We start from the raw sequence: 24599 nt of genomic DNA, 5'->3' as shown, positions 1-24599 counted from the left end.
GTTATTTTCCTTTTTAATCTAGCTCCATCCAATCAATTTACTGGAATTTATGGACTGAAATTTGGGATAGCTTTGTTTTTATCTGTCATGCCAAAAATCAGATAAATAAACACAGCCTTGTTAAGTGGGACTGGAAACTGTGGGGCCAATGGATAATGATGAGAAATGTGCCTGAATGGGGGGTGGGAGCATGGCCAGGCACCAACACTGTTATGGGGTGGGGCAGTCCTTAATCATCCTGTTTAACCACACAGAGCCCCTGCCCCTGGGGAAAACCAGTCCTGAACTCTTCTTTTCAAACATTTCCCTGCCTAATTCCAGTTCCACAACTTTTCTATATCTGAGAAAATGGGGCTTCCTTTTATATGAGAAGGAAAATTATAGATGAAGAGCTCAGTAATTCCCAGAATTTATTGGGAAGAAAAGGCATTTATTTCGTCAGGTACCAGCTGAGCCCTGCAAAAAAAAATCTTTTGCTAATGCAGAAAAGCCACTGATGATGCAGAAAAGGCACTTGATCCTTGCAGAAACGTTCAATAAATGTGTCATGGTTGGGGAAAACAGTTCCAGCTGTGGCCATGATGCAGGATGGAGTGTCCCACCCCATAACAGTGTTGTCTGTTTGCAGAATTTGCAGCATAGCACAGGGCACCACTGGCCACTGGTGCTGGCCACAGAGCTCTCAGAAGAGTTTGTAATGACTGTCAGTGGTGCTGGGGCCATCACGGATGGGCAGCAGGGAAAGCAAGCTTGGAAAGCAGCTGAGGACAGCCCAGCTCAACACCAGATCTAGGTATGGAACAGCACACAGCAGGTGTGGCTAATGAAGGATGGGGACTATTCCAAGTTATTCCATTCACTGTAGGGTTACAGAAAAGAACTTCATATCTTTTTAATGAGATTGCAAATTAGACTGCTAAAGGTAATAATGTTGTTGTAATTTACGGAGATATTTGATTCTTCAAAACTGTTGATTAAGGAATTAAAATTATATAAAAACAATGTAGTACATACTGAGTGTATTTCAAGGCAAGGGATTTACAAGCCTCACATCAGAGCTGCAAACAGGGCAGCAAGGGAGCTTGTGTCTGCCCAGCTCTGGTGGGGCACAGGTCTTGCTCTGTCACAGTTTAACACTTCTGTCTGTGGTTTTGGGGAGAAAATGAAACAGTCACAGATGACATAAAATGAGAAGAAAGGTGAAAAATGAGGTAGAAAGTCAGGGAGGCCAAACATTTGGGCTTTCTAGCTTGGCACAAATAAAGAGTGTTTGTTTGTTTTTAAATAAGGTCAAGCATCAAGCCCTGCATCCTGGAAGTCAGGAGCCAGGCTGTGTTTGCAGGACAGGAGCTGCTGCCCAGACAAGCAGGGAGCCAGAGAACAACTGAGAGATTATGGAGAATTAAAGCTCCTTGTCCAGCACTGTGACTTGAAGGTAAAGGAAGGATTGTGGTGGGATAGAGGGAGGAGTTTCAGCAGTGGTAAGGAGACACTCTTATTTCTGTGTTGGATGAAGATTTCTGAAACAGAACCTAGCAGGGGCTGAGACAGGGCTGGTGCAGGGGTCCTTTCTGACCTGATAATCTATGAACTGTGCTGTGTGTTTGAAATAATGCCCGGTGTGGGTGGATGAAATATGTGCCAGCTGAACCCAGATGTGCCTTGTCCTCCTGGAGCCTCTTGCTGGAGCCAGGTGCTCACTCCCACCTCCCTGCTGAGGCTCTGTGTGCTCTGAACACACTGATGAGTGCAGAGGCAGGGAAGGGGGGATTCAGGTGATACATTTTACATTTCCCCTTTGCTGCTGCCTTTTGCTCCTCTACAGCTGCTTGGTGAGAGCCAGCTGTAGCCTTCAAGCATTAGAAATATTTAAAAATCATCCCCTTTGCTCAGGGGAAAGGTGGCATAGCAAACAACTGCCACGTTCCCCGAGAGATCAATAACACCCTGCAGGAAGCTAAATCGTCCTTTATTAATCTGATGAATTAGCCTGATACAGGGAGGAAGAGATCAACAGCATGGAAAATAAATGCATGCCCTGAGGCAAAGCTTGTCAGCTATGGAAATAGAAGTGTCTTTCGTTTTATCCATAACAAATAATGTTGAAAGTTAGGCTGGAAGACCAAAGTGACTTCTGAGATTTGTTAGTGCAGTGTGGATAGAGAAACTCACTTCTCTTTGAAAAGCAATTACACAATCACGCAGAGACAAGCAGTTTCCCTGCTGTGCTGCTGGATTAGAGAGCCTGAATATCTTCCTCCTTATACTTCAAGAGGGACTGATTCAGCCAAGTGTTTAGGTATATGTTTCAGCTCCAGAGTCATTCCAGGGAGCTCGGCTTTAGCCTTGAAGAATCAGGATCTAGGGGAAAAGACAAAATGAGGTGGCATCAAATTTCTATCTTCTATTGAAGAAGGAAAACAGAGTTTTTTAATAAGAAAGAAAAATTAGCACCCCTGACCAACTACCCTGGAGAGGCAGCCCTGGCCCTGGATTTTTCCCTTGCCCCTATGGGAACAAGTAGCACATGGCCAGGAATCATTGTGGTTTTCTCTCTGAAAATAGCATTATTTAGCCATTCCTTAGAAAATGTTATCAGCCTTTTGAAAGTCTCCACACTACCTTTGGTTGCATTGATTTGACCAAATCAGGGCTGGATATTTTGAGTTTTCAAAGATTATTAAATTTCCCAGTGTGGAGAGACTTCTGTTTGACTTAGGGATGTGGTTTGGTGGTGGACTTGGCAGTGTGGGTTAATGGTTGGACCCAATGATCTTTGGCTCCTTCCCAACCTAAATGATTCAATGACTTTATGATTTGTGCCCGTTTTCCTTCAGGGCCATGGTGCAGCATCACCCATCCATGCTCTGCCTGGGCCAGAGCAGCCTGAACCCAGCAGCTCTGCAGAACTGGGGCAGGCTGCTGTGGCTGCTGGGGAGTTTTGTTTCCTGCAGGTGCAGGGGCTCAGCAGGAGCTTCTGAAGACCTGCTCATTTCCCAGTGAAACAAGCATGAATGCTCATTCTGGAGCCAGGATGGTTGACATGTCAGCTCTCATATCACATAGTGCTTTTGCAAGAGTGAGAATTTCAGTGTTCATTTCAAAAGTCCACAATTCCTACTTAAACCGTCAGAAACTGCTTGAAGAAATTTCAAGTCAGATTTAGGATTTGGGGACATGTCAGAATTTGCAAATGGCTGTACATGGCAATGTGAATTGATAGACATGGCTCTAAAATTGCCATTGGGGGTGGCTTTTTAAAGGCATGCTGTAGTATCTCTGGAAGGTCTTCAAGCAGAGACCACCAGGATCTTGGTGTATTTTCTTGGTGTAGAGTTAAGGGCTACATTTTCCCCACCAAACTCCACAGCCTGAATCAGAACCAAAAATACACTGAGGTCTCTAATTCAATCTTCACAACTTACTATTATTTTTTATTAGATAGAAAATTCAAATATACAAATAGTCCCTTACAGTTATTGGGTCCATGCAAGCCACAAGATGTTGCCAAAAAGCAAGAGGGGAATTCTGCAGGTGCAAAACCCAACTCAAAAGATGAACTACCTCTAGTGTCACTGCTTTGCTCATTTCCCATCCCTATGGGCAAATATGAATTTTTCCTGAACCTTTAATCTACAACACTGAATAAAGTTATGTAAATCTAGTGCAATGAAGAAGGTTTTAAGCTGTGGTAGGTATATCATGGTCCTCTCCCATTCTGTGAAATTGCTTTACAGCCAGGCCATAATCGCAATGACAGACATGCTTGATTGAGTTTTGTCTCTCTGTTAATCTATGGAGTAATTTTCAGGTGCAAATGAAGAGCTGTGCGTATCTGGGAAACTGGGGATGCACTGAAAAATAATCCTTTTAATACTGAGCATGGAGATTCCCTTGTGCTATTATAGGAGTGCATTTTAGGATTAGAGTCTTTGGAAGCTTCTCGTTACAACTGTAATTTATTTTTAGTGGTTTTTCCCCATAAAGTAATATTAGAGATTAAAGAGCATATATTTCAGGTGATAGTGAAAAACTGAAGATTTAGGCAAGGTACTGTGAATGTGAATGCATGAGAGATGGTGAAGATGACTCATTTCTCTAAGCACAGGGTGAAAGCTTAACTGAAAGGGTAAACAGATGAGAGGCAGAGCACAAATGGTGTTTTATTGTCAAATCCCAAGAAATGTCATTTCAGACTCTCAGGGGAATTCTGCCTGGGCTCTCCTGTTATAAGTACAATTTGTTGTACACGAAACAAACAGGTGATGAGGGGATGGGTGGCCTTTGGCAGTGGGATGAGGAGAGCCACACGTTCCAGGCAGGGTGGACTTGCAATGGCAATGGTACCAAAGTAGCCAGGAAGGCTGCCTGTGTCCTTTCCTGGTAAGGATGAGCCAAGGAGAGCTACATCAAAGTGGGGGAAGGTTATCTTGAGTCTGCAATAACAGACTTGGTGGCACTCACCGCATCCCGAAGTGATGCATGAGGTTTCATCCACCTGGTGCAGACTGGAAGGGCTTTTCTCCTCTTTTTTTTACACAAGAGGGTGCACACTGCTGCTGGAACCTTGTGCAGCTGCAATCATCGTGTGCATGTTTGCAAGCCCTGGAGGGTTCACATTGCCACTGTGAAAAGGAGATAAAAGCTCTTCTTATCTACATAGTTCTTCTCAGATATCAAGATGATTAAGCACACGCATTTGTAAAATGTGCCCCAGCACCTCTTGTTATTGATGACAGGGATGACTGGCAGCAATGAGTCAAAGTGAAAAATCAAAAGAGAAGGTGAGGCAGTGGGGAAATCACGACTCCCAGTCACCAAGGCTGTGCCATGGCTCTTTCTGAAGGACTGCTTCCCACCCAGAAGGAAGGACCCTGACAACAACCAGGTTGCAGATGGGGCAAAGAAGTTCTGATTGCTCCTTGTCGAATTATCATCATATGAGCTGTCCCTCTCTCCTGGACAGGTGACACTGTGGAGCAGTGCCAGTGTAGAGGCTGAAGCAAGGAGGGAGTCACTGGAGAGGACTTGGTGATCCTTGCACAGACCCATTTGATTTTCCTGTTTCCCTTGGAGAAAGAAGAGGAAGAGTGGACCAAGTGAAACAAAGAATACCTTGACATACTGACTCATTTCCATGCCCAACCCTGTGTCTCCAGACTCCTGGCTGACTCCCCCCATCTGCATCCAATTAGATGGTGAATCTAATGGGATGGTGAATGCTGGGAGATCTGATCATATTTCTGTGAAAATCAATGGCAAGCCTTCCCTGGGGCCAGACTAGGCTTCTCTGTGGGAAATGCTTCTTGTGAATGAGGAAAGTTGGTGGGAGAAAAACCTCAACTTCTTAAAAATCCTTTGCGGGTATCAGCATTTAAATTTAGCCATTCAGGGACTTTTGATCCAATGCAAGTGGAAAATTGTAACCTTTGCTGACGAGCGTGATCCTGCTCAGGAGGTGGTGGCAGGGTGCCCCGGATCCCGTGGGCTTGGGCCCAGAGGGAGGTTTGTTTTTAGGTCTCATGTTGACTAAGTTCTCCTCTCTCTTTCAGAAAGGGCAGCGTTACTGTAAGGAGGGATATTGAGACGATCCTTGCCTTGGGCCCTTCAGAAGAACTGCCACATTTTACATTAAGGGCAGCCTTCCTCACATAGCACATCTCTGCAATTAATTGTCTTGACACATGATTAGTACCTAGGGGCAAGGACGGATCGTTCTGTTGATTGGGCAGGGATGCGTTATTAATTGTATAAACTGGCTGATAGTCAAAGGACACAAACCAGTGGCTGCAGCTGCTGTCACCATGGATATTTGAAAGAGCACTGGAGATTTGTGTCAGGGCAATGCTCCTTTGCCATCCCAATATGATTAAGATTCTCTCACTGAAACTCCTAAGAAATTAGTCTTTAAACCAGATCCCCTGCAACACCAGGTCAGCTGGTGTTTCTGGTACCATGCTGCACCCTCTCATTGTCTCTTGTTTGTTTTCCCTCATTGCCCAGACAGGGAATGTGGCAGACAGAAGCATGCAGGCAGCTTCTCTCTCCCCAGCTGGCAAGGAGCAGTGTGGGGTTCTGTACCTAAAAAAGGAACTAGCTGACCTTGACTCATTCTGAAATGATGTGATGTCCATTTTAGAGTTTTAATGCCGTTTTTTCTGCAAAGAAGTCATTCTGAAAGGAAATAAGTTTATGAAGGATGTTACAAAATTTAGCAGAAGCAAATGTCAAAAAACTCAAAAATAATAATAATGATCATATAGTGTAATTTCTTCTTTCTGCTTCCTATGTAGCTGAAACAATTTTATAGCTGTTGTTACACTGCACAGGATCTCCTCATTGCATTAATTGCCAGATGAGATAATACAGTTCAGGTCTCACATACTTCACTAAAATGAATCCTAAAGTTTTTCACTGCTGGTTACACACTGTTCATACCAATGAGGATGCTTTGGAGAGCAGACCTGGACCTACAGGAGGCAGCCAGAGATGAGTAGGAGTGGTGGCTCCTTCCACAGGTAACCTTGTACAGGAGGAGCTGTGAGGTGGAGGCCAAAGGAAAGTCCAACAGCCCAAGGTGGGGGAATATGTGAGATGTGATGAAGGTGGAGCCAAATATCAAGGGTTTTTTTCAGGTTAGTGCTAATAGCTGTGAGTTTGCATTGCAACACCTGCAACATCTCTGCTGACAGGAGGCCGTTCCATGCACTGCATTTATTCATGTTTGTTCTCTTTGTCCCCAGTTCTGTGGGCTCTGAGGGGAGCAGCAGATGCTTGCAGGCTTTCAGTACCTCTCAGATGAGCAGCTCCCATGCTCATTTCTAAACCTGTCTGGCATCCCTGGAGCTGGTGGCAGTGCCAGGTCTCTGGTGGTGCCCAGGTGGGGAGGACACTCCTGCCCTCAGCCTTGGGGTGACCCTCCCGCCCCCAAGTCTGCCCAGGTGTGACAAACTGCCTGCCTGTGTGCAGCTTCACACAATGCTGCCAAAATTCCTCATCTTGACAGCATCACACTCTGCTCTCATTACTTCAGAAACAGAAATTGTCCATACCAACTTTTTAGAGTGGCACCTGAAGGGAAATGCATGTTATGTTACACGCTGTTATTAAGTGCCTCAGGCACCAGCAATCTTTTTTCCTGCCAGCATTGATTCATTAAGCAGCATACGGAAGTACAACAGTGACTGGTATTAGTTTATATCTCCCTTGCTAACCAGACTCTAATTTGTCTTATTCATTTTTATTTCCAGTCTTTTGCATTGTTGTAATGAAGAACAAATAGCACAGGAGAAAAAGCTCCTTCAGAGCTGTAGCTTTTTGGTTTGTGCATTTCTACTAGGCCCAAGTGGTTCACTGATAGGACTTTTATGTATTGCAAATTCAAAAAGAAAGACTTCTTGGTCTAAAAATTGTCTTGATTTAAATGGGATCTCAAATTGAGAATAAAATTCTCAAGTTTAAGTACATTCAAGAGTTGCAGCCATTGTACCTGGCAATGTACAGAGGTGTCCAGAGCCCTGGAAAGCTTATGTAGAAGCATAGGGAGGAAAAGCTAAAGATAAACCAGATAAAGACAACAGCCAAAAAAAGGCATAATGAGAAATATTGATTGTTGTACAGTCTCCCCACAGGAGAAAACCTCTCAAACGTCAAGGGCAGCCCGGTCTGGCTCAGCTGGAGCACGGTGGGTGCACGAGGCCCCTGGGCTGCCTCGAGCAGGACCTGCTAAAGGCTGCGGTTCCTTGGTTTTCACAGGGCCTTGCAGCACTTTACATTTACAGTTGATCACCTTTGTGTTCGTGTCAAACCTCATGGAAACAGAATTAAAAATAAACTGAAGCAAGCCACACAATGTACCGAGCGAGGTGTGGGACCGCTCAGGGGATGCGGTGGGGATGGACTGGCAGCCCCAGTGCACAGCAAGGCTGAACAGCCAAAATGCTGCCTGGCCCTGGGTGGCTTTTTACACCTTGCTGGACGTTTTTCTCAGCCTGTTGTGCAGAATTTCCTTTGTTTCTGCCTTCTCCTCTCTGTTACAATTGTGGTGATTGTGCAGGAGGAGAAGTGACAAAAAGCTCATCCAAGCAGGAGCCCCAGTGCCTCAACCCTGTACACCTTCCACATCATGAACGCTTTCACAAATACCTTTTTTATTTTAAAGCCACGTCCTGGGAAGCCCCAGGTTTGTTGCTGGGCTCTGTGGTGCTGCCCCAGGGCTCTCAGTGCCCTGTGCCAAGAGTGGCTGTGTGATGGCAATGGCCCCTCTGCCCTCAGGGTTTGGACCCCATAGCATTTCCTTCCTTGTCCTGTCAGAAATGACCCCCCTGCTCTCCATCTGCTCACATCCTGAATTTTTAAGTGTCTTCAGAGAGTAATGACTTTAGAGCAACTCCTGAAAAGGACCCTGAGATTAACACTGCAACAGCAGTAAAAGTGATGCACTAACCTCTAATAAAGTTTAAGTGCCCTGTTAACCAAATTCTTCATGTCTCAACTCAATTTAAACCCTACTATGAAATATTTGTTCCTTTGAAGTGGACAAAAAATGTTTTCAACTGGTGAGGCACATTTAAAATTAATTTAAAAATTATTATATTAAGGTGCACTGATGACAATGAAGAAACATGTGTGGGTGCTTGGGGCAAGACCAGAGCAGACACATTCTTCAACATCAATTAATTTATCACCTAATATGTAATCACACATAATATGTTTTATAATTGTTATTAATTAATTTACATTATATTAATATTTTTATTGTTCTGGCCCTCAGAAGAATCCCAGGGCTCTGGGAAGCAAAACGAGCTCTGTCAAGCTCCTCATGTTCCAGCTGCAATGGGAGGCTGTGATCATATTGTTCCATGTAGGCAGAGGTAAGCCCTGTTTCTGGATTTAAAACATCACTGAAACAAAAATGGAGAGATAGTTCTGAGGATGGGTGGGTTTCCCCAGGCCAGAGCTTCTTGCAGTGTCTCTGGTGCTCTGGGTGTGGACAATCTCCTGTTTTATTTATTTTTGTTGTAGGCAGTAATTTTGTGAGAGGTTTTGTAGGCAAAGCAAAGGTTGAACTTTCGAAGCAAATGCACACAGCATGACCTTTATGTCTCTTAGCCACTGTCAGGCTTCACTGAGTGCTCTGCACCCTGACATTCAGTAAGGCAATAAAGAAATGAAAAGTACTAATGTAACCTTTATAAAAATAGTTGAAATGATAGTTTAATTTTTAATCTCCCACTATGGTGTTAAAATAAGCTCAATAAACTTTGGTGGTAAATTACATTCAGAAGGAATTTAATTTCAATAACATTATGGTTATGGTAGTCAGCAAATTATGTCCTAAACTGCTGCTTCAAGAAAAGAAAGACACATTTAGGGTGGGATTGTTGACCTTACCAATTTTTGGATAATACTTGGGCCGCTATTAATTTTTTGGTAGTTGATCTGGAACCTGAGGTGCTTTTGTCTTGCATATCCTGCCAGGCAATCAAGAGGATGTTGTAGATTAGCACCTCTCAGCAGCCAGGGCAGATGAGTCTTGTGTATTTGAGCTGCAGCATTGTGCTTCATCATCTTTAGAAAAGACCTGCACAAAAAATAGGACCAAAAAGCCTATTTGAAGTGAAGTGGAAAAAATGAAACAGAACCATGTTTTAAACAAAGCTATAAAGTTGTTTGATAGTGGAAATAATCCCTCAGCCTTCCTATAAAGTGACATGGTTTGCAGGGTGATTACTGCCGATCTGGCTATAAAATCAGGCTGAGGTACCTGTTGGAGACTGCCATAGGGTCTCACATATGAGCACGTGTTGGAAACAAGTGCTGTGTGATGATTGAAGCCTGAATGTGAGATAAAAGTTAAACAGAGCTGTATGTACAAGACTATGTCTCGCATCTTACATGGAAAGATCTGATACTGTTTCTCAAACACATATTTGTCAGAATTTTTTTACCTAAAATGCTTTCCTTTTGCAGTCTGTGGTGATACAGCAATCTTTTTCCATTGCCCTGGATGCAGTTTTGAGCTCTGTTTTGTCTAACTGAACAAAACATACTCAGGAAGGTAAGGGACATGTGCCCAGCACTGGTTTTGTTGGATATTTTAATTCATGAGAGATAGCGCTGTTCTACTTGTTCTCTTGCAAAATTAAATCTCTCCCATGTACTAGCCTTTAATTGCTGCTAGTGCTTAGACAGAGCTTGGAGAGGAACAATAAAATAATTTTTTAAAATAGGTAGGACTAGGGAGAGCAATGGCTCCTGAGCTCTGCTCACCCTCTCCTGCCTCTGCTCAGCCTGACTCCTCTCTCCCAGGGGGACATGTGGCCCATCAGAGGGACAGCAGCAGGGAAGATGAACACAGGGAAAAAATGCAGTATTGCCACCAGTTCAGATGGACCAGGAGCTGTTATTGGAGGACTGACTTTATTTCTTACAGCTGTTGGGAGGTTTCTGTTCCTTTGAAGCTGAGGAGAGCACAGTGAAGGTGTGGGAGGTGATGTTCAGTGTGGGGAAGAGGGACAGAGCAAAAGCAGTTTGCACTACCAGGGAAAATGCGCCGAAGGGAAGGAAACAAATCTTGCCTGTGGGTGCTAAAAAGATTGATGCACATTATAGACTAGTGGGGGCTATTTTCTGGAGAAATGGTGATCTCTACTAGCAGGTGAGTGGGATTGCAGTGCTAAAGACTCATTGCATTGTTCCCAGTGCTGCCCTAGGCTTAGGTAATTTCACACTTTCTCACTTTCTCTATGAAGAAATAATCTGCTGAACGAGTTTTACTGTATAATTTTCAATGAATATAATTTAAAAAGGTTTCAGTAAAACAGCTCTTTACCCCTTGAAGGAAACTGAGAAGTAGGAGGTCAAAAATTAGTGATCTAGTTTCATGTTATTAGATTTCCCCTAATCAAGGCACCAGCAAATATACTGCATTAATAGAGCACCAACTGTGTAGAACAAATGGATTATGATTTTTTTAATGGTGTTGCTATAAATACTTTTTCCCTACCTAGATTTGCCATTGGAAGTGAAGTATGAAATTCTAACACATGTAAAGAAAGCACACAACCATATCTGCATAAGCTTTTAACTTTTTGGGACTGATTAGCAATATGGGGACTTTTTAAAAAGTCTTGGTTCTTTCTTCTTGAAAATTAAGTCAGATAAGTGTGTTCCAGATGCTGAATTGGAGGGGGTTTCAAACCTATGGTTATATTGTTGCTCGTTGGACTTTAATCAAACTGGGGGCATTTATATATCCTTATGAATGCCAGGTGTGGCTTGTTCCAGGGGGTAAAACTGATAAGAAAGGAATGGGCTAAAAACGTGACACTCCATGAAATTATCTGACCTCAAATATCTGGGAGTTAAGAGAAACATTTCCCCTGGCTTGTAGTCAGGACATGGCTTAGTAAAGGAAAAAGCATATTTTGTTTTTATTCAGTGACTGTTCCCTCTCTCAATGAAATGCAGCATGCTACCTAGAATTCACTCATTTCTTGCCATTTATTAGTTTTCCCTTTTGTTCACTCAGTATTTGCTCAGTAGTTTTTCAGTTAAAGTATGTACATGTTATCATAGAATATAGAAGTTACGTTTACTTTGCTGAAATTTTTGTAAAAACAGAGAAAATTTTGGAGAAGTTATGAAAATAGAATGCCCTAAAGTCTGCCAGATTTATTCTATTGTCTCTTAGAAATTTTAGGTGAAAATATTGCAGGAAGAACAATAAAGAAAGTGATTCAACAACACAAGAAGGAAAGTATTTAAGGAAGTATTTATGTAAAAAGCTAATTATGAAACTAAAATCAGAATTGTATTTTACTTTAAAGTTTGCAGTACAATATCCGGTGGGGGAAAACCCCTTCATATTTGGTGAGAAGCTCTCTAAGGTAGGAAAAGAATTCAGATCAGAGATTTCTGCCTGCTTTATCTGTCAAACAAGAGCAGGAAATTGCAGTCAAACACCTACATTTAGCAGCACAGAATGATGTGCTTTATACAGCCCACAGGGCTGGCACTGTTTGCTCACCTGGCACCAGTGTGGTCCCCGAGGGTCCCATTGCCACTGGATTGCTCCAGACCAGAGGGCTGGGGTCTCTCAGGGCAGGTCATTGCAACCTGGTGCTTGAAACTGTTCCTGAGCACATTGTTCCTCTGAATGCAAAGCCCTGATGGCTTTTTTTTGGACAACCCTGAACATGCTTATGAATAGTTCATAGTAAAAGCTTCCACGGAGAATATAAAAAGCAATTAAATCTTAATGGCCCGATGTTTACATTTTTTGAACCACAGGTTGGAAAGCCTGAGTGCAAATTGTTCCGACACAGCTAATGTTTTTGCTGTGAGGGGATTTGTGATAAGCACTGGGCAAAAAAAATATATCTAACCAATCTAATCTCTCATTTTTCCATACACATTTTCCTTGTACCTCTAGAAGTGAGGGTTTTCAGTGGTATTTTAGGTGACAGCTCCCTCAGCAAAATGACTGTCAGTACCTGCAGATTTAAGGTCCCAGGGAGAGGGCAATGTGGTCTCACCTGGGCAGGGAGGTCAGGATGGAAATGCTGTCCCCAAACATCATCAGGGTACTTAGACACCGTCCCCATGCGAGCCATGATGACTACACACAAATAAAACAGGACCCAAGTACTCAAAGTATTTTATAGTTGCTTTCCAGGAGCCAGTCCTGCAGGGGCAGCAGCCTCAAGGGAGGTTTCTACCCAGGCTGGCACTTGGGAGCCACCTACACAGACCTGCTACCAGCCTTTCATGGGTATGCTATGCCAAGTCAAGCAGCAGGTTTCAGCTCTAAATAAAACTTCCCCTTTGACATGAGGGAGGATGATATTTTTGGTGCTTTTAGCTTTTTCCGCTCCCTATTGAGGAGCCTTTGCCATCTCAAATTTTGTTACCCACAGGCCAAGAGACACATCAGGGGAGGCAAAGGTGAGGCTTCCCTTTCAGCCTTGAAGATTGTGTGTCTTTGTGCCTGACACAGTTTTATTTATCTTAAAATACAGTAGTAAGCCACCACACAATCACAGAATATCCTGAGCTGGAAGGAACCCACAAAGATCATTGAGTCCAATTTCTGGCTTTGCAGAGGACAACCCCAAAAATCACACCATGTGTTTGAGAGTGTGTTCCAAATGCTTTTTGTATCCCATGCACTCCTCCTCATCTTGTCCTTCAGGCTCACCTTGCCCCTGACATGGAGGGCTCAGCCATGCCTGGGCCAAGGCTCTCCAGCCAGCAGGGCTGCCAGGGCATGCCAGCCAAGGGAATGGCTTCCTGCAGGCCCTTGCTGGCTCTCAGAGGGGACCCATCTGGTACACACAGAGTCATGTGGATCCTCTGCATCACCCAGACTTCATCTGCTTAGCTTCTAACCTTTGAAAAACCCTCTTCTGCCTCAGGGAATGGCCTTAAATGCACAGAGCTGTGACAGTGATACAAGAAGTAAGTCTCTTGTGGCATGTAAATGTTGTTGTCTTGGCCAGCTCAATTTCTTTTGCTCTTTTCTCTCAGTGTATTTGAGTCTGTAATCAATAGTGAAATTAAAAGGACGTGGGTTTAGTCCACCCACAGACTTTCACTGCCCTGCCTGGGGATGCCAGATCTGCAGTGTTCTGCTAATCTGTGCTCAGATGCTGCGTAGTCCTTGCCTAAAGATTACTGCTCTCCAAAAAACCCCACGTTTCCTGTTGTCTGTCAAGGGAAGTTTCACTGGCTCATGCTCTCACTAGAAGCAGGGCAGCTCTGCTGTTGATTTCCATCAGAACAGGATTGGAACTACTGTCATCTTGATATCTGTGTAGGTTATGAGCAGATGGTATTGCCTGACATTGAGTTCAATGCAGGGTTTCTGGCTTGGGCTGAAGCAAAATAACTCTATTGCAGTCTTTCATCAGTGAGGAAAGATAACATTTAATGAAGGCATTTTTCAGGATCTGCCAAAAAAATAGAAGAAATTTAATACACAAAGATATCTTAAAATGCATAAGCTCCACATGCCTCTGTGTGTGTATACATGAACACATCTGTTCTGGGTTTTTTGGTTTTGGGTTTTTTGGTACAGAAATACAATTTTTCTTATTGCTGAAGTCTGTGATGTAGGCCAGAAAAGCAAGCTGTGCCCAAAATGCTAAGGAAAAACTTTCCAAAAACTATTAGTATAATCAGAATATGTTTATGTTTTTTCCCTTATTGAGATTGTGTCTGGTTTGGTGACAGCCTGGTATCTGAAGCAAGCAAGAGTATTTTATGTAGATACCACAGTTAGTGTGGTATCTACATAAAATACTCAGTGCAAGCATGTGTGTTTATTTCTCTGTGCTGAGACCAACAGAATATCACCACAGTGGCTTTTGAACAACTCATGAAATGAAAAACCCAAATGCCATGAGGGAATACCTGCTGGGCTGTACTGAACTAACTGTTCAAACAGTTAGTTTAAACTTGGTTAATGAACAACCAAAATCTTAACAACTCCCATCCATATATTTTCCCTTTGTGCTATTACAGGTAGACTTACGATTGGAATCCCAAAATATTAGAAACTCTAGCTGGACACAGAAATGTGCACAGAGCATTTTTATTTTGCCATGAGCAATGTTTGGTTTCAGGGGAAGCAGTTTGTGCATCACCACAAATTGATAGTATGGATGATGAGGTGAGAACCGTCATAAAAGAAACCTGGATTATACCATAAAAGTTCCCACTGGGATCAACTGGTACATTCTGAATTCTGTAGTTATGAAACTTCAGCACAGTGTCATTTGCCTCACCCCACAGCTGGGTACTGGGGAGGAGAGACTTCATTATAGGCTAGAAGTTCCTGACAGGAAAGCAGCTCAGGATGTGCTGCCAGGGCAGCAGGGACTCCTCTGCTCCTTGTGTGCATCATTGGCACTGAGAGAAACATCTGGGCACTATTGAAATAGATACCAGGTAAAATAAAAATACACAGAAGGACTGCAAAAACAATTTTCCCCTGTGAATTTTCAGAGTTCATCAAAGCTTATTAGATAAAACCAAAACAAAATACTTGAGAGGTGACTTGACTCCAGGGAATAAACGCTTACACAGGGGAAAAAATAGGGGGTGTCAAAGAGCTTTTTGACTTAGTTCTGAAAAGTGTAATGAGATCCAGTGGACGGAGTCTGGAGCCAGACACATTCAAATTGGAAACATGACCTACATTTTTAATGGTGAGTGTGCTTAGCCATTGGAACAAAGTACTCACAAAGTGGTGGATTCTCTCCTCTTGATGGCCTCAAATCAAGACTAGGTGCCTTACTGGGAGATAAGCTTTAGTCAAAAATAGTTATGCTTTAGTCAAACACATGTTACAGGGCTCAATATAGAGGTAATTGGGAAAATGTAATGGTCTGTGGCATCCAGGAGGTCAGGCCAGATGGTATAATGATCCCTTCTGGCCTCAAACTCAATGAATCTCAGAATGAATATAAATGCTATCATCTGGATCTGCATTTGAAATAATTGCAGGCAGAGATTAGACACGCAATTGCATATGGTTCAGAACTGATAAAACTTTCCTCCCCTCCAGAAAAAAGGCCTTTATTTATGCCTAATTACATGGTGCTGTTGTAATTCAGGTAAATATCTGTTAGAAACTCAGATGCCATGTCAGCAAATCAGCTATAACTTCTGTGTGTGTGTGTGGTGTGCAGATCTAGTTTCTAAAGCTGAATATTCAACTGCAGACTTGCTCACACAGGAATGTATCCAGGTAGAACTCCTGTGTGGACTTTTGCTTCACCCTGAGAGTACCCTGATGTGATTTAGCCCTCTCAACTTTGAAGCTGGTTCAGCTAAATCATAAAGACGTGGAGGTTCTGGGCCTCAAAGCAGCTGGGTGCCTAATGCTGATGACTGCCCGCGCATTGCTGAATTTTACAGGAAAGAGTTGTGGAAAGAGTAATAGCAATAGCAAAAACTGAAAAGGTTCAAGCTTCTCTGAGTAGATTTTCTTATGCTGATATTATCACAAACAGCATCTCTGCTTGCCAATGCACACGCACCTGCAAATTGCATTGCTTCTGCAGAAAGAAGATATAAGAAATATTAGCTGGCAAAAGAAACCGCATTAAAACACAGATGACTTTTAATATGAATTTCACCTATATTGTGTAGCTTTCAATTTTAGTGTTATCTCACTCACAAAGCTTTCAAAACAACTGCACAGGTAAGCAGTGAGGCTACGCAGAGGAAATAATATTGTTAAAGTTCAGTGAAATGTCGTCATTTATGGTATTGTGTGCATTTACCTGTGCTCAGAAGACAAATGTTGTTGAGTTTCATTCATAAAGGTCCATAACCTTTTGCATTCTCAGTTGTTCTCCACATTGAGTTCTGACGGATGGCACCAAACACCTAATTTCCAGGTGATGAGAAAGTTTAATTTTTCAAGTTCTCAGCACCATAGGGGAATTCTTACAGTAGCTAATATGCACCTTGAAGATTGAATATTCTGAGGTAATGAGGTTTTTCCCTAGGCTATAAATTTAAATTAAAGGGGCAAAAGCCTGGATCTGCAACCACCCTCACAACTACCTTGCTCACCATTAAATCATGTCCTCAAGTTCCATGTCCACACATTTTTTGAACACTTCCAGGGATGGTGACTCCACCACCTCCCTGGGCAGTCTGTTCCCGTGCTTTACCATCCTTTCCAAGTAAAAAACTTTCCCTAATATCTAATTTAGTTCTCTCCTGGTGCAGCTTGAGGCCATTCCTCTCATCCAGTCACTTGTTACCTGGGAGAAGAGACTGACCCTCACCTTCCATCACCCTCCTTTTGGGCAGTTGAAAGAGAGCAAGAGGGCCCCCTCCTTTTCTCCAGGATAAACACAGGTTGGCCTTTCTCAATATGAACAATGTGTGTGTCCCAGAATACAAAGCTGGAATCCACACCTACATCCAAACTCTATTTATTATAACCAGCTTCCATTTCTGCCCCCTTTTTCCCAAGCAGCACATGGAGAGTATGATGACTAACATGGAGGCTGTATAAATACTTGCTTATCTGTGAATTTTAAGCCATGAGTTCTTTGTATTCTCCTTCTGCATTGATGCTCAGAACCTTGCAGCTAATTACACATTTGCTAATTGTAGCCTGCTTTTCTCAACCTGTTTCATTTCAGCTCAAAAAGGAAACATGATAATGGTGACTCTGCAGATACTCTGAAATAACGAATGTTTTTCTGAATCTCAGCATTATTTTCTTATGTGAATAGTGAATATCTCTCTGCAGATGCTATTCTATACTGTTCTGAATATGTTTTCAGATTACACTAAAAATGAAAGTGACATGAAATAGTGAAAATCATATTTAAAGTTAGCTGTGTTTTAATGTGGCATTTTACCAATTAGATATTATGTCAAAAACTTACACAACCTCCTGATTTTGAAGGTGCTTTTTCCATACTTCTACAGGGATGGCATTTATGGTAACACTGTTGTATCAGCAAAACTACCAATGCAGGTATTCTGCTGTTTGTCTGCTTTATAGCCCTTTATACAAGGCCTTCCTATAACAGTTCTGCAGTAGCATTAATTTCATAAAGGTCTCAAAGGTCATTCTTATTTTCAGTCAAATAACAATAACCGAGAATTTTAATGATGCTCTTGCATTAGTGTTATAATATTCAGAATTGTTATAAAATTCAACAATGTATGAAAATGTCATTGCTAGGGATGAATGAAGCAGCTCCTCTGAAAATGAAAATCAGCCCAAATCTTTCAAAAGGTATTAAAAAAAACTTCAGGTAATTTCATTTTCTCTCTCCCTTCTGCCACTTCTCAGGTACTTCTACAAGTTCTGGCACCTGAAATATCATCATAATTGATTTTTCTAGACAAAGGAAGTGCTTACAGCTAATTATCTAAACTTAAGTACAGCATTTGGTACAGTGCCATGTGGGAAATTATTACCTAAAAGGGGAAATAAAGAAAGAAATCAAAAAGTGAATAAGAATGTGAGGGTAGAAGGAGATCAGTACTGAGGGAAGGTAGTAAGGCTTCTCAAACATCAGTCTTGGGCCTAGTAATATTTAACATTTTTAATTAATGATGATCCCATAAAAAAATAAGTGTGTGCTAATGGAATTTACCAGTGGCATAAGGGAGGCAGGCACTGTCACTGCAAAGACAAATAACACTCTCATTTAGGAAGAACTGAGTGACCTTGAGAGTAGGATAAATTAGACAAAATTCAGAAGGGTTTGACTGCCAGTTCATGCATCTGGGTTTTGTTAATCAGGTTTCTACTATACCTGCATGCTCATAGGTAAGAAAATAATAAGGAAGGGAAAACACAGGCCATACAAACCTGGGTATTTTTGCCAGAGTAATGAAACACCAGTAATGGTGTATGAGGCAAGTGTTAGAAATCAGCCAGGATGGTGCACACTATTCACAAATTATTTGCTTCAGTTTTGGGAAACTATGGAAAAAGATGATTAGGGTGGCCATGGAAAGGGGAGCCTGCAGTGCAGAGGAATTTGGCAAAATGAATGCTGAGGGAGGTCTCTATAAATACCACATGGGCAAAAGCTCTAGAAAGAGAAAACATCTATTTAAACTGAAGGACAACATTGGCACAAGAACAAATGAGCATAAATTGGTCATGAATAAATTTAGGATAGGAACTGGAAGCAGGTTTCCAAACAACAGAACAGCAATGTTCTGCAATTGCTTTCCAGTGAGAACAGTGGAAACAACATCAATAACAAATCCTAAGCTACTTTTAAGATGGACTTAAATGAGTTTCTGAAGGGTATTATATGACGTGTTTGGTTAAGATAGCAGAGAAGTAGACTTGATGACCCAAGAGGTCTATGCAGTCCTATCTGTGTGAGCCTGTTTTTCATGACCAAATATTTCAGATCACTTTTAAGTACTTCTTTTCCTTCATGTATTTTTAGATAAATTTTTTATAGCATATTGCAGGGATTGCTAGCTAGACTGATTTAGGAAAGGCACAAAGCAGTGGTGTCCAAAATATGCTGAATACTCTCCAAACAAAACAAGACAAGTGTGCAGTGTCCTACAGGGCAGTGCTTGGGTGCTTAAAGAAATCACCATTTTCTGTGGAAGGTGATGGGGACATAGTCCCAACAGAAGCAGCATCCCTTTGAGCCTCAATTCTCTCACATTTCCCTATGGCTGCTCGATTTCGCCTTCTCAGCCCCATGGCACAGATGCAGCAGTGTGAAATAGGATGGCAAACAATGCTTTAGATCCACAAGATTAAATGGATGAAACCTGGAGCAGTCAGTGTAAGTGTGACTGGATCCCAGAGTGCAATGAAGATGGCTTGTTTGGGGGCATTCCTCCAGCCCCACTAGTGTGGTGCAGAGCTGTGTTAGCCTGTCATGGTTTATCTTCCTTTAGCCCTATGTCCTTTGGTTTAGTTTATCCTGCTTGGTGCTGTTCTGGTCTGGTTTTACAGTTACTAGAACAGCCTCTGCCCGAATTAAGGTGCAAATGAGACCATATGCCAAAGTCAATAGTATGGATTTTATTTAATAGTAAATATGAGAGACAGAGAGAGCGAAAGGAAGAGAAAGAAATAGAAAAGGGCGGGGGGGGGGGGGGGGGACAGATGAGAGAAAGAGGGACAGAGACAGAATAAAGACAATATCTCCACTCTGTGGGTCCCAGTGATGTTCTGTTGATCCTCTCCAGCTGGTCCTCTTGGCGGTGAGGGTGCCCTGAAAAGCACAGAATCCAATGGAATAATATATGATCAGGCCAGGTGGGAATGACCAGGTACCTCACCCAGGGTGGGGGGCAGTTTGGTGGTGTCTTGCAACAGACTCTGGCTCTGTTACATCACTTTCTGTCAGCTGCAATGCTGTGGTGCAAAGCCTCAGGAAGGAGTGTGGGGAGCACTTTGGGGGGTCTTTGATGGATTATGACACCCCCTCAGCTGCCTCCCACATGGATGTCCCATGCACGTGGCCTGTGGGGCTGGGGGTTTCACAGCTAGGCCTATTTGTGTAAGCAAAGATGGATGTTCAGTGCCTCTGACCAGAGCTTACACCACACACAAAAACCTCCTCCCCCCACCCTCAGCTGTGGGAGAGTCTGTGTAAACCTGGCCTCTGTAGGCTGTGGTCTTCCCCACACCAAACATGGCCAGAGATGATTCTCAGCACAGCTGCTGGGCTTGGCTTTCTTGTGGGTGCATTCTTCTCCCTCAGCCTATTACTGAACAATAGTGTCCTCTTTATCTTATCTGTGTGGCTTAACTCAGGGTCCAAAGTTCCACTCAGGCATCTTCAGGGAGGGGTGGATGCAGCCTCTTTATAAAGTTTTTGCTATAATGGGCAAAACCTCTTCATAACAAAGTTTAAGGCATGAACCATTTCAGTCCCTGACAGGTGCCTCAGTGTTACTGTCCCTTGTTCCCAAACACAGCATTTACATTATTTCTTAATAGCTGCAATTGCCCTAGTCAGTGGGGCTGTAAAGGGATTTCTATGGAAGCCTGGGGTTGAGATTCAGTAGCTGGACTTTTATAGATTCTTAACCAGACTAGCAAAGTTGTGTTTACAGCTGTTTTACAGTAATAGATGCTTCTTCATCCAAGTGCTGGAGAATGCAGGTTGGCTGGGTAAGGTGGTGACTCCACATTAGGAGAGGATCTCACAGTGAAAAGTTTTATGATTTTCTTTAGTTGAAATCTGATGAGTGGGACAATGAAATCTGCAGAATTAAATGATTCTGGCTAGTTTTCCTCTCCAGCTAATTACACAAATATTTTTCTAATATCAGATATAAATAGAATGAGAATAGGTTAAGAAATTGGAAAGTTAGATGAAATCCCCAAAGAGCACAGGTAGTTTGGAAAATGAGAAGAAATAGGCAGCAGCTTTACAGCTTGTTGCTGTCCACATTAATCAGATTTGCAGTAGGCAGTAGCTACTTTATGTGCAAATACTTTAACAACTGGTTTAAAAAACCAAGCAGGATGTCTGAGTCCCCAGGTTCACGTAAAGGGGTAATGAATACCTGCATAATGAGATAGAAAGGCCATAAACTCGGTGGTGGGAGTTTTCAGTCCCTCTTCAGCTGAGGTTTCTGCAGCTTTCTGAGCCTCTCAGTGCCAGCCAGGGAGGCAGTCACTTGCCTGGGTCTCCCTGTGGGGAAAGAGGCTCTTGGCTGCAGCTTTGCCATCAGTAACTTTGTGCAGTGCCCCATGCACGAGCTGCCCTGTGACTCTCACATCAGAAATGCCCATCCCTCAAAAGGAAAAACTAAAGCCAGTTTGAAGATAATATTTCCAAGGAAAAACTACATTGAAGATCAAAAAGTAAAGACATGCACTGTGAAATGGTTGAGACAAAACACTTTGATTGATTGAGAGCAGCTATTAGTTTTGCTATTTTTAAATTTCATTTCTGTTCCTGAACTGTGTGTATCTGAAAAGCTATTTTTTCACCTATCCTTAACTTCAACAAGGACACAGCATCTGTGAGCAGCTGGATGAGATTATTTAATTCTGTCCTGTCCTGCTAGTAAACTCAATTTAAAAGCAATCAATCATAACTACAACCCGTATTTATTTCTATATTTTACCGTCTTCTTGCTCACGTACACAGGTGTGGGAAGGTGGCTCTTTGAGAGAGGGTGGTATCCCCATGCCAGGGATGAATTTAGCCCTGAGCTTGCTGCAGCCCCATGGTGGCCATAACTGCAGGGAAACATGCTAAGTTTTTCCATGGGTGGAAATATCTGTGGGGTGGAAATATCTGTGGGGCACATTAAAGCACATTGACAGCTTGTTTGCAAACAGCTGTGCATGCGCATGTGGGAGCATTCAATTGACAGGTATACTGAGGAGCTGTCTTCAGCCACAGCAGGTGAAGAGAAATGTCTCTTTCAGACATGGCTCAGGGTTTCGGATGCCAGCTCATGCTCCACATGAAGGCAGCATTGGCAGCGATGGCATCCAGGAAGGTGTGAGCCTTGTATGTGCCAAGGCTGCGTCCAAATAGGAGCAATGACCAGCCTGACATTAACAGAGTTAAACAGCACCCAAGGCTTTGAAAACAACCCCTGGTGAGGTGACTCGGCTGGTGTCTGTGGGCACGGGAGCAGCTGCTGTGGAGCAGGGGCTGTGCTCGCACCTGCAGCCTGAGGTGAGTGCACTGGTGGGACAGGGACAGAGATAAAGAGGTCAGCTGACTTCCTCTACTCTCATCCCTTTTTTAAAAAACTATTTTAAAAACAAGAGGTTTAAAAACAATCCCTCATTGGAGTAATAATGCCCTTGGGTTAACAGCAGAAGAGGGGAGTGCCTGGCACAGCGCTGACAGCAGTGCCCTGGTCCTGTCCCAGCCACAGACCCCCTGGCCATCGTGTGCCCCAGCGCCATCCCTGCTGAGCTGGAGCCACATGGCCGAGAGCCGATGTGAGATGACACCTCTGCAGGAGAGTGTGAGGGTGCGAAGATGTTATAGCCTACGTAAAAGGAAGACAGAAAGGGGCATAGGAAAAAAAAAACCCACAAAAATTGTGTGTTCGTTCCTCACTCTTCCCTCAGTGCCGTCTCACCCCGTGCAGAGGGTTCAGAGGTGTGAACACATCCTGTTTACATCTGCCACCAAGACGGGAGGCTGAGGGAGCACACGGCTGAGGCACGGGAGAGCAGCTGCAGCGGGACAGGCCCTGGCATGGACACAGTGCCCGTCTACCACGGGGCCATCACCCGAGAGGCTGGGGAGAAGCTGCTGCTGGCGGCGGGCACGGACGGCAGCTACCTGCTGCGGGACAGCGAGAGCATCCCGGGAGTCTACTGCCTCTGCGTGCTGTGAGAGCGGGCCGGGAGCGGGCCGGGAGTGCGGGGCTGGCCGGGGCAGTGGGCCGGGAGCGGGCCGGGAGCGGGCCGGGAGTGCGGGGCTGGCCGGGGCAGCGGGCCGGGAGCGGGCCGGGAGCGGGCCGGGAGCACAGAGCTGGCCGGGGCAGCGGGCCGGGAGCACAGAGCTGGCCGGGGCAGCGGGCCGGGAGCACAGGGCTGGCCGGGGCAGCGGGCCGGGAGCACAGGGCTGGCCGGGGCAGCGGGCCGGGAGTGCGGGGCTGGCTGGGGCAGCGGGCCGGGAGCACAGGGCTGGCTGGGGCAGTGGGCCGGGAGCGGGCCGGCAGCACAGAGCTGGCTGGGGCAGCGGGCCGGGAGCACAAGGCTGGCTGGGGCAGCGGGCCGGGAGCACAAGGCTGGCTGGGGCAGCGGGCCGGGAGCACAGGGCTGGCTGGGGCAGCGGGCCGGGAGCACAAGGCTGGCTGGGGCAGCGGGCCGGGAGTGCGGGGCTGCCAGGGCTGCTCAGGCGGCAGCTGGTTGCCGACAGTCCCCTCCACAATACGGGGTGTCCCACAACAAAGTATGTTCTAGTGTTGCCACCTGCTTACATGAGTGAGACTTTTGGCTCCTTCACCTTGGCTTAAGAGAGAGGGGTGCAATAAGTGGTGTGGGGTCCCTTGTAAAGCAAAGAGGAGCAGGTTTTGCCTTGCAGAGCCCACGCTTCCCACAGACAAAAAGCCGTAAAGAGAAATCAGGCAGGCACATAGGAAGGATAAGCAAGGTGCCATGGAGAAATGCCAGGCGACTTGGCTCAGGATGGTGTGTGTATCCTCTTTGTGCTGGATAACCCTCTTGCCTTCTGTCTGTGTTCTTCTGCTTCCCTGGTGTGCTCATGGGTGTGCTCAGCAGCATCCCCAGTGACCCTGTCATGGGAAAGGTAACACTGAGTGCTGCTATCCACAATGTGCCTTTGTTCAGGATGCTCTCAGTCCCACAAGCTTGTGGCTTGGAGCAAACTGCCTGTAATGCGCATGAAATACTGATGGTGACAAACTACACAATAATGTTTCGTCAAATAGGGTGAAAAGGGAGACATCTGATGGGATAGTCTGTCAGAGAGAGGGTAAAATTTCCCCTAGGAGAGCTAGGAGGCTTTCTATTCATAGGACCTAATTTTAATGAGGAAATTAAATTACCCTACTGTTGGCAAAATTCTCAGAAGTCCTGCTGACGCTGTACTGTTGCATCAGAAGAACAAAGATGACACTTATGCCGTACTTCAGTAGGAGAAGGACCACTAGAGAAAACCCTTTTAGGTCCAGCATGAAATCAGCTAACAGAAGGAACTCGGGTACCTGGCAAAAAAACACAAGGGGAAGAAAGGTCCTAAGTCAGGTTTTCCCCAAATCCCTTGAATACATTTCTGACAATATGTAATTAAGCCCTGGGTGAGCGTCATTATCTTCCTGTTATAGACCAGTAAATGGAGACATGCAAGATGGTTATAGATAATCCAAAAATACACAATACTCTTCTCAGGGAAGGTCTTTGTGGCAGAGGCTGTATTTTTTCTTCTCTTATGAAGTCAGGTGAACCAAGTTAGGTGTTCCTGCTAACAAATGCCTTAACAGTGAGCTGAAAAATGGGCAATAAGAAGCATCTTGAGTTAAATGAAAATGGAAGAGACATAGCAAGAGGTAAGGAGTGCTATGATTCCTGGGATGGGAATAGGCAATAAAAGCAGAATCTCTTTAAAATAACTATGAGAGGA

At 44.1% G+C, this 24599-nt stretch overlaps 1 protein-coding gene across 2 annotated transcripts in view; it reads left to right on the top strand.

Annotated features, from left to right (window-relative positions):
* The first annotated feature begins 1371 nt into the window (after positions 1-1371).
* The window catches only part of SH2D1A (SH2 domain containing 1A), a 37690-nt gene continuing 14462 nt past the window's right edge, over positions 1372-24599 (top strand). The window contains exons 1-3 of one of the 2 annotated variants that reach the window (XM_063170582.1): positions 8775-8873; positions 9973-10060; positions 22577-22843. In XM_063170582.1, the coding sequence (XP_063026652.1) occupies positions 22707-22843 (137 nt within the window). In that variant the 5' untranslated portion in view covers positions 8775-8873; positions 9973-10060; positions 22577-22706. Of the gene's footprint in view, positions 1436-8774; positions 8874-9972; positions 10061-22576; positions 22844-24599 lie in introns of those variants that run through there. The other variant, XM_063170583.1, reaches the window with a different exon arrangement.

This window comes from Melospiza melodia, chromosome 16 (genome assembly GCF_035770615.1).
Source record: "Melospiza melodia melodia isolate bMelMel2 chromosome 16, bMelMel2.pri, whole genome shotgun sequence".
Classification (NCBI taxonomy): Eukaryota; Metazoa; Chordata; class Aves; order Passeriformes; family Passerellidae; genus Melospiza; species Melospiza melodia.
This window is presented reverse-complemented; position numbering and strand designations above follow the sequence as displayed.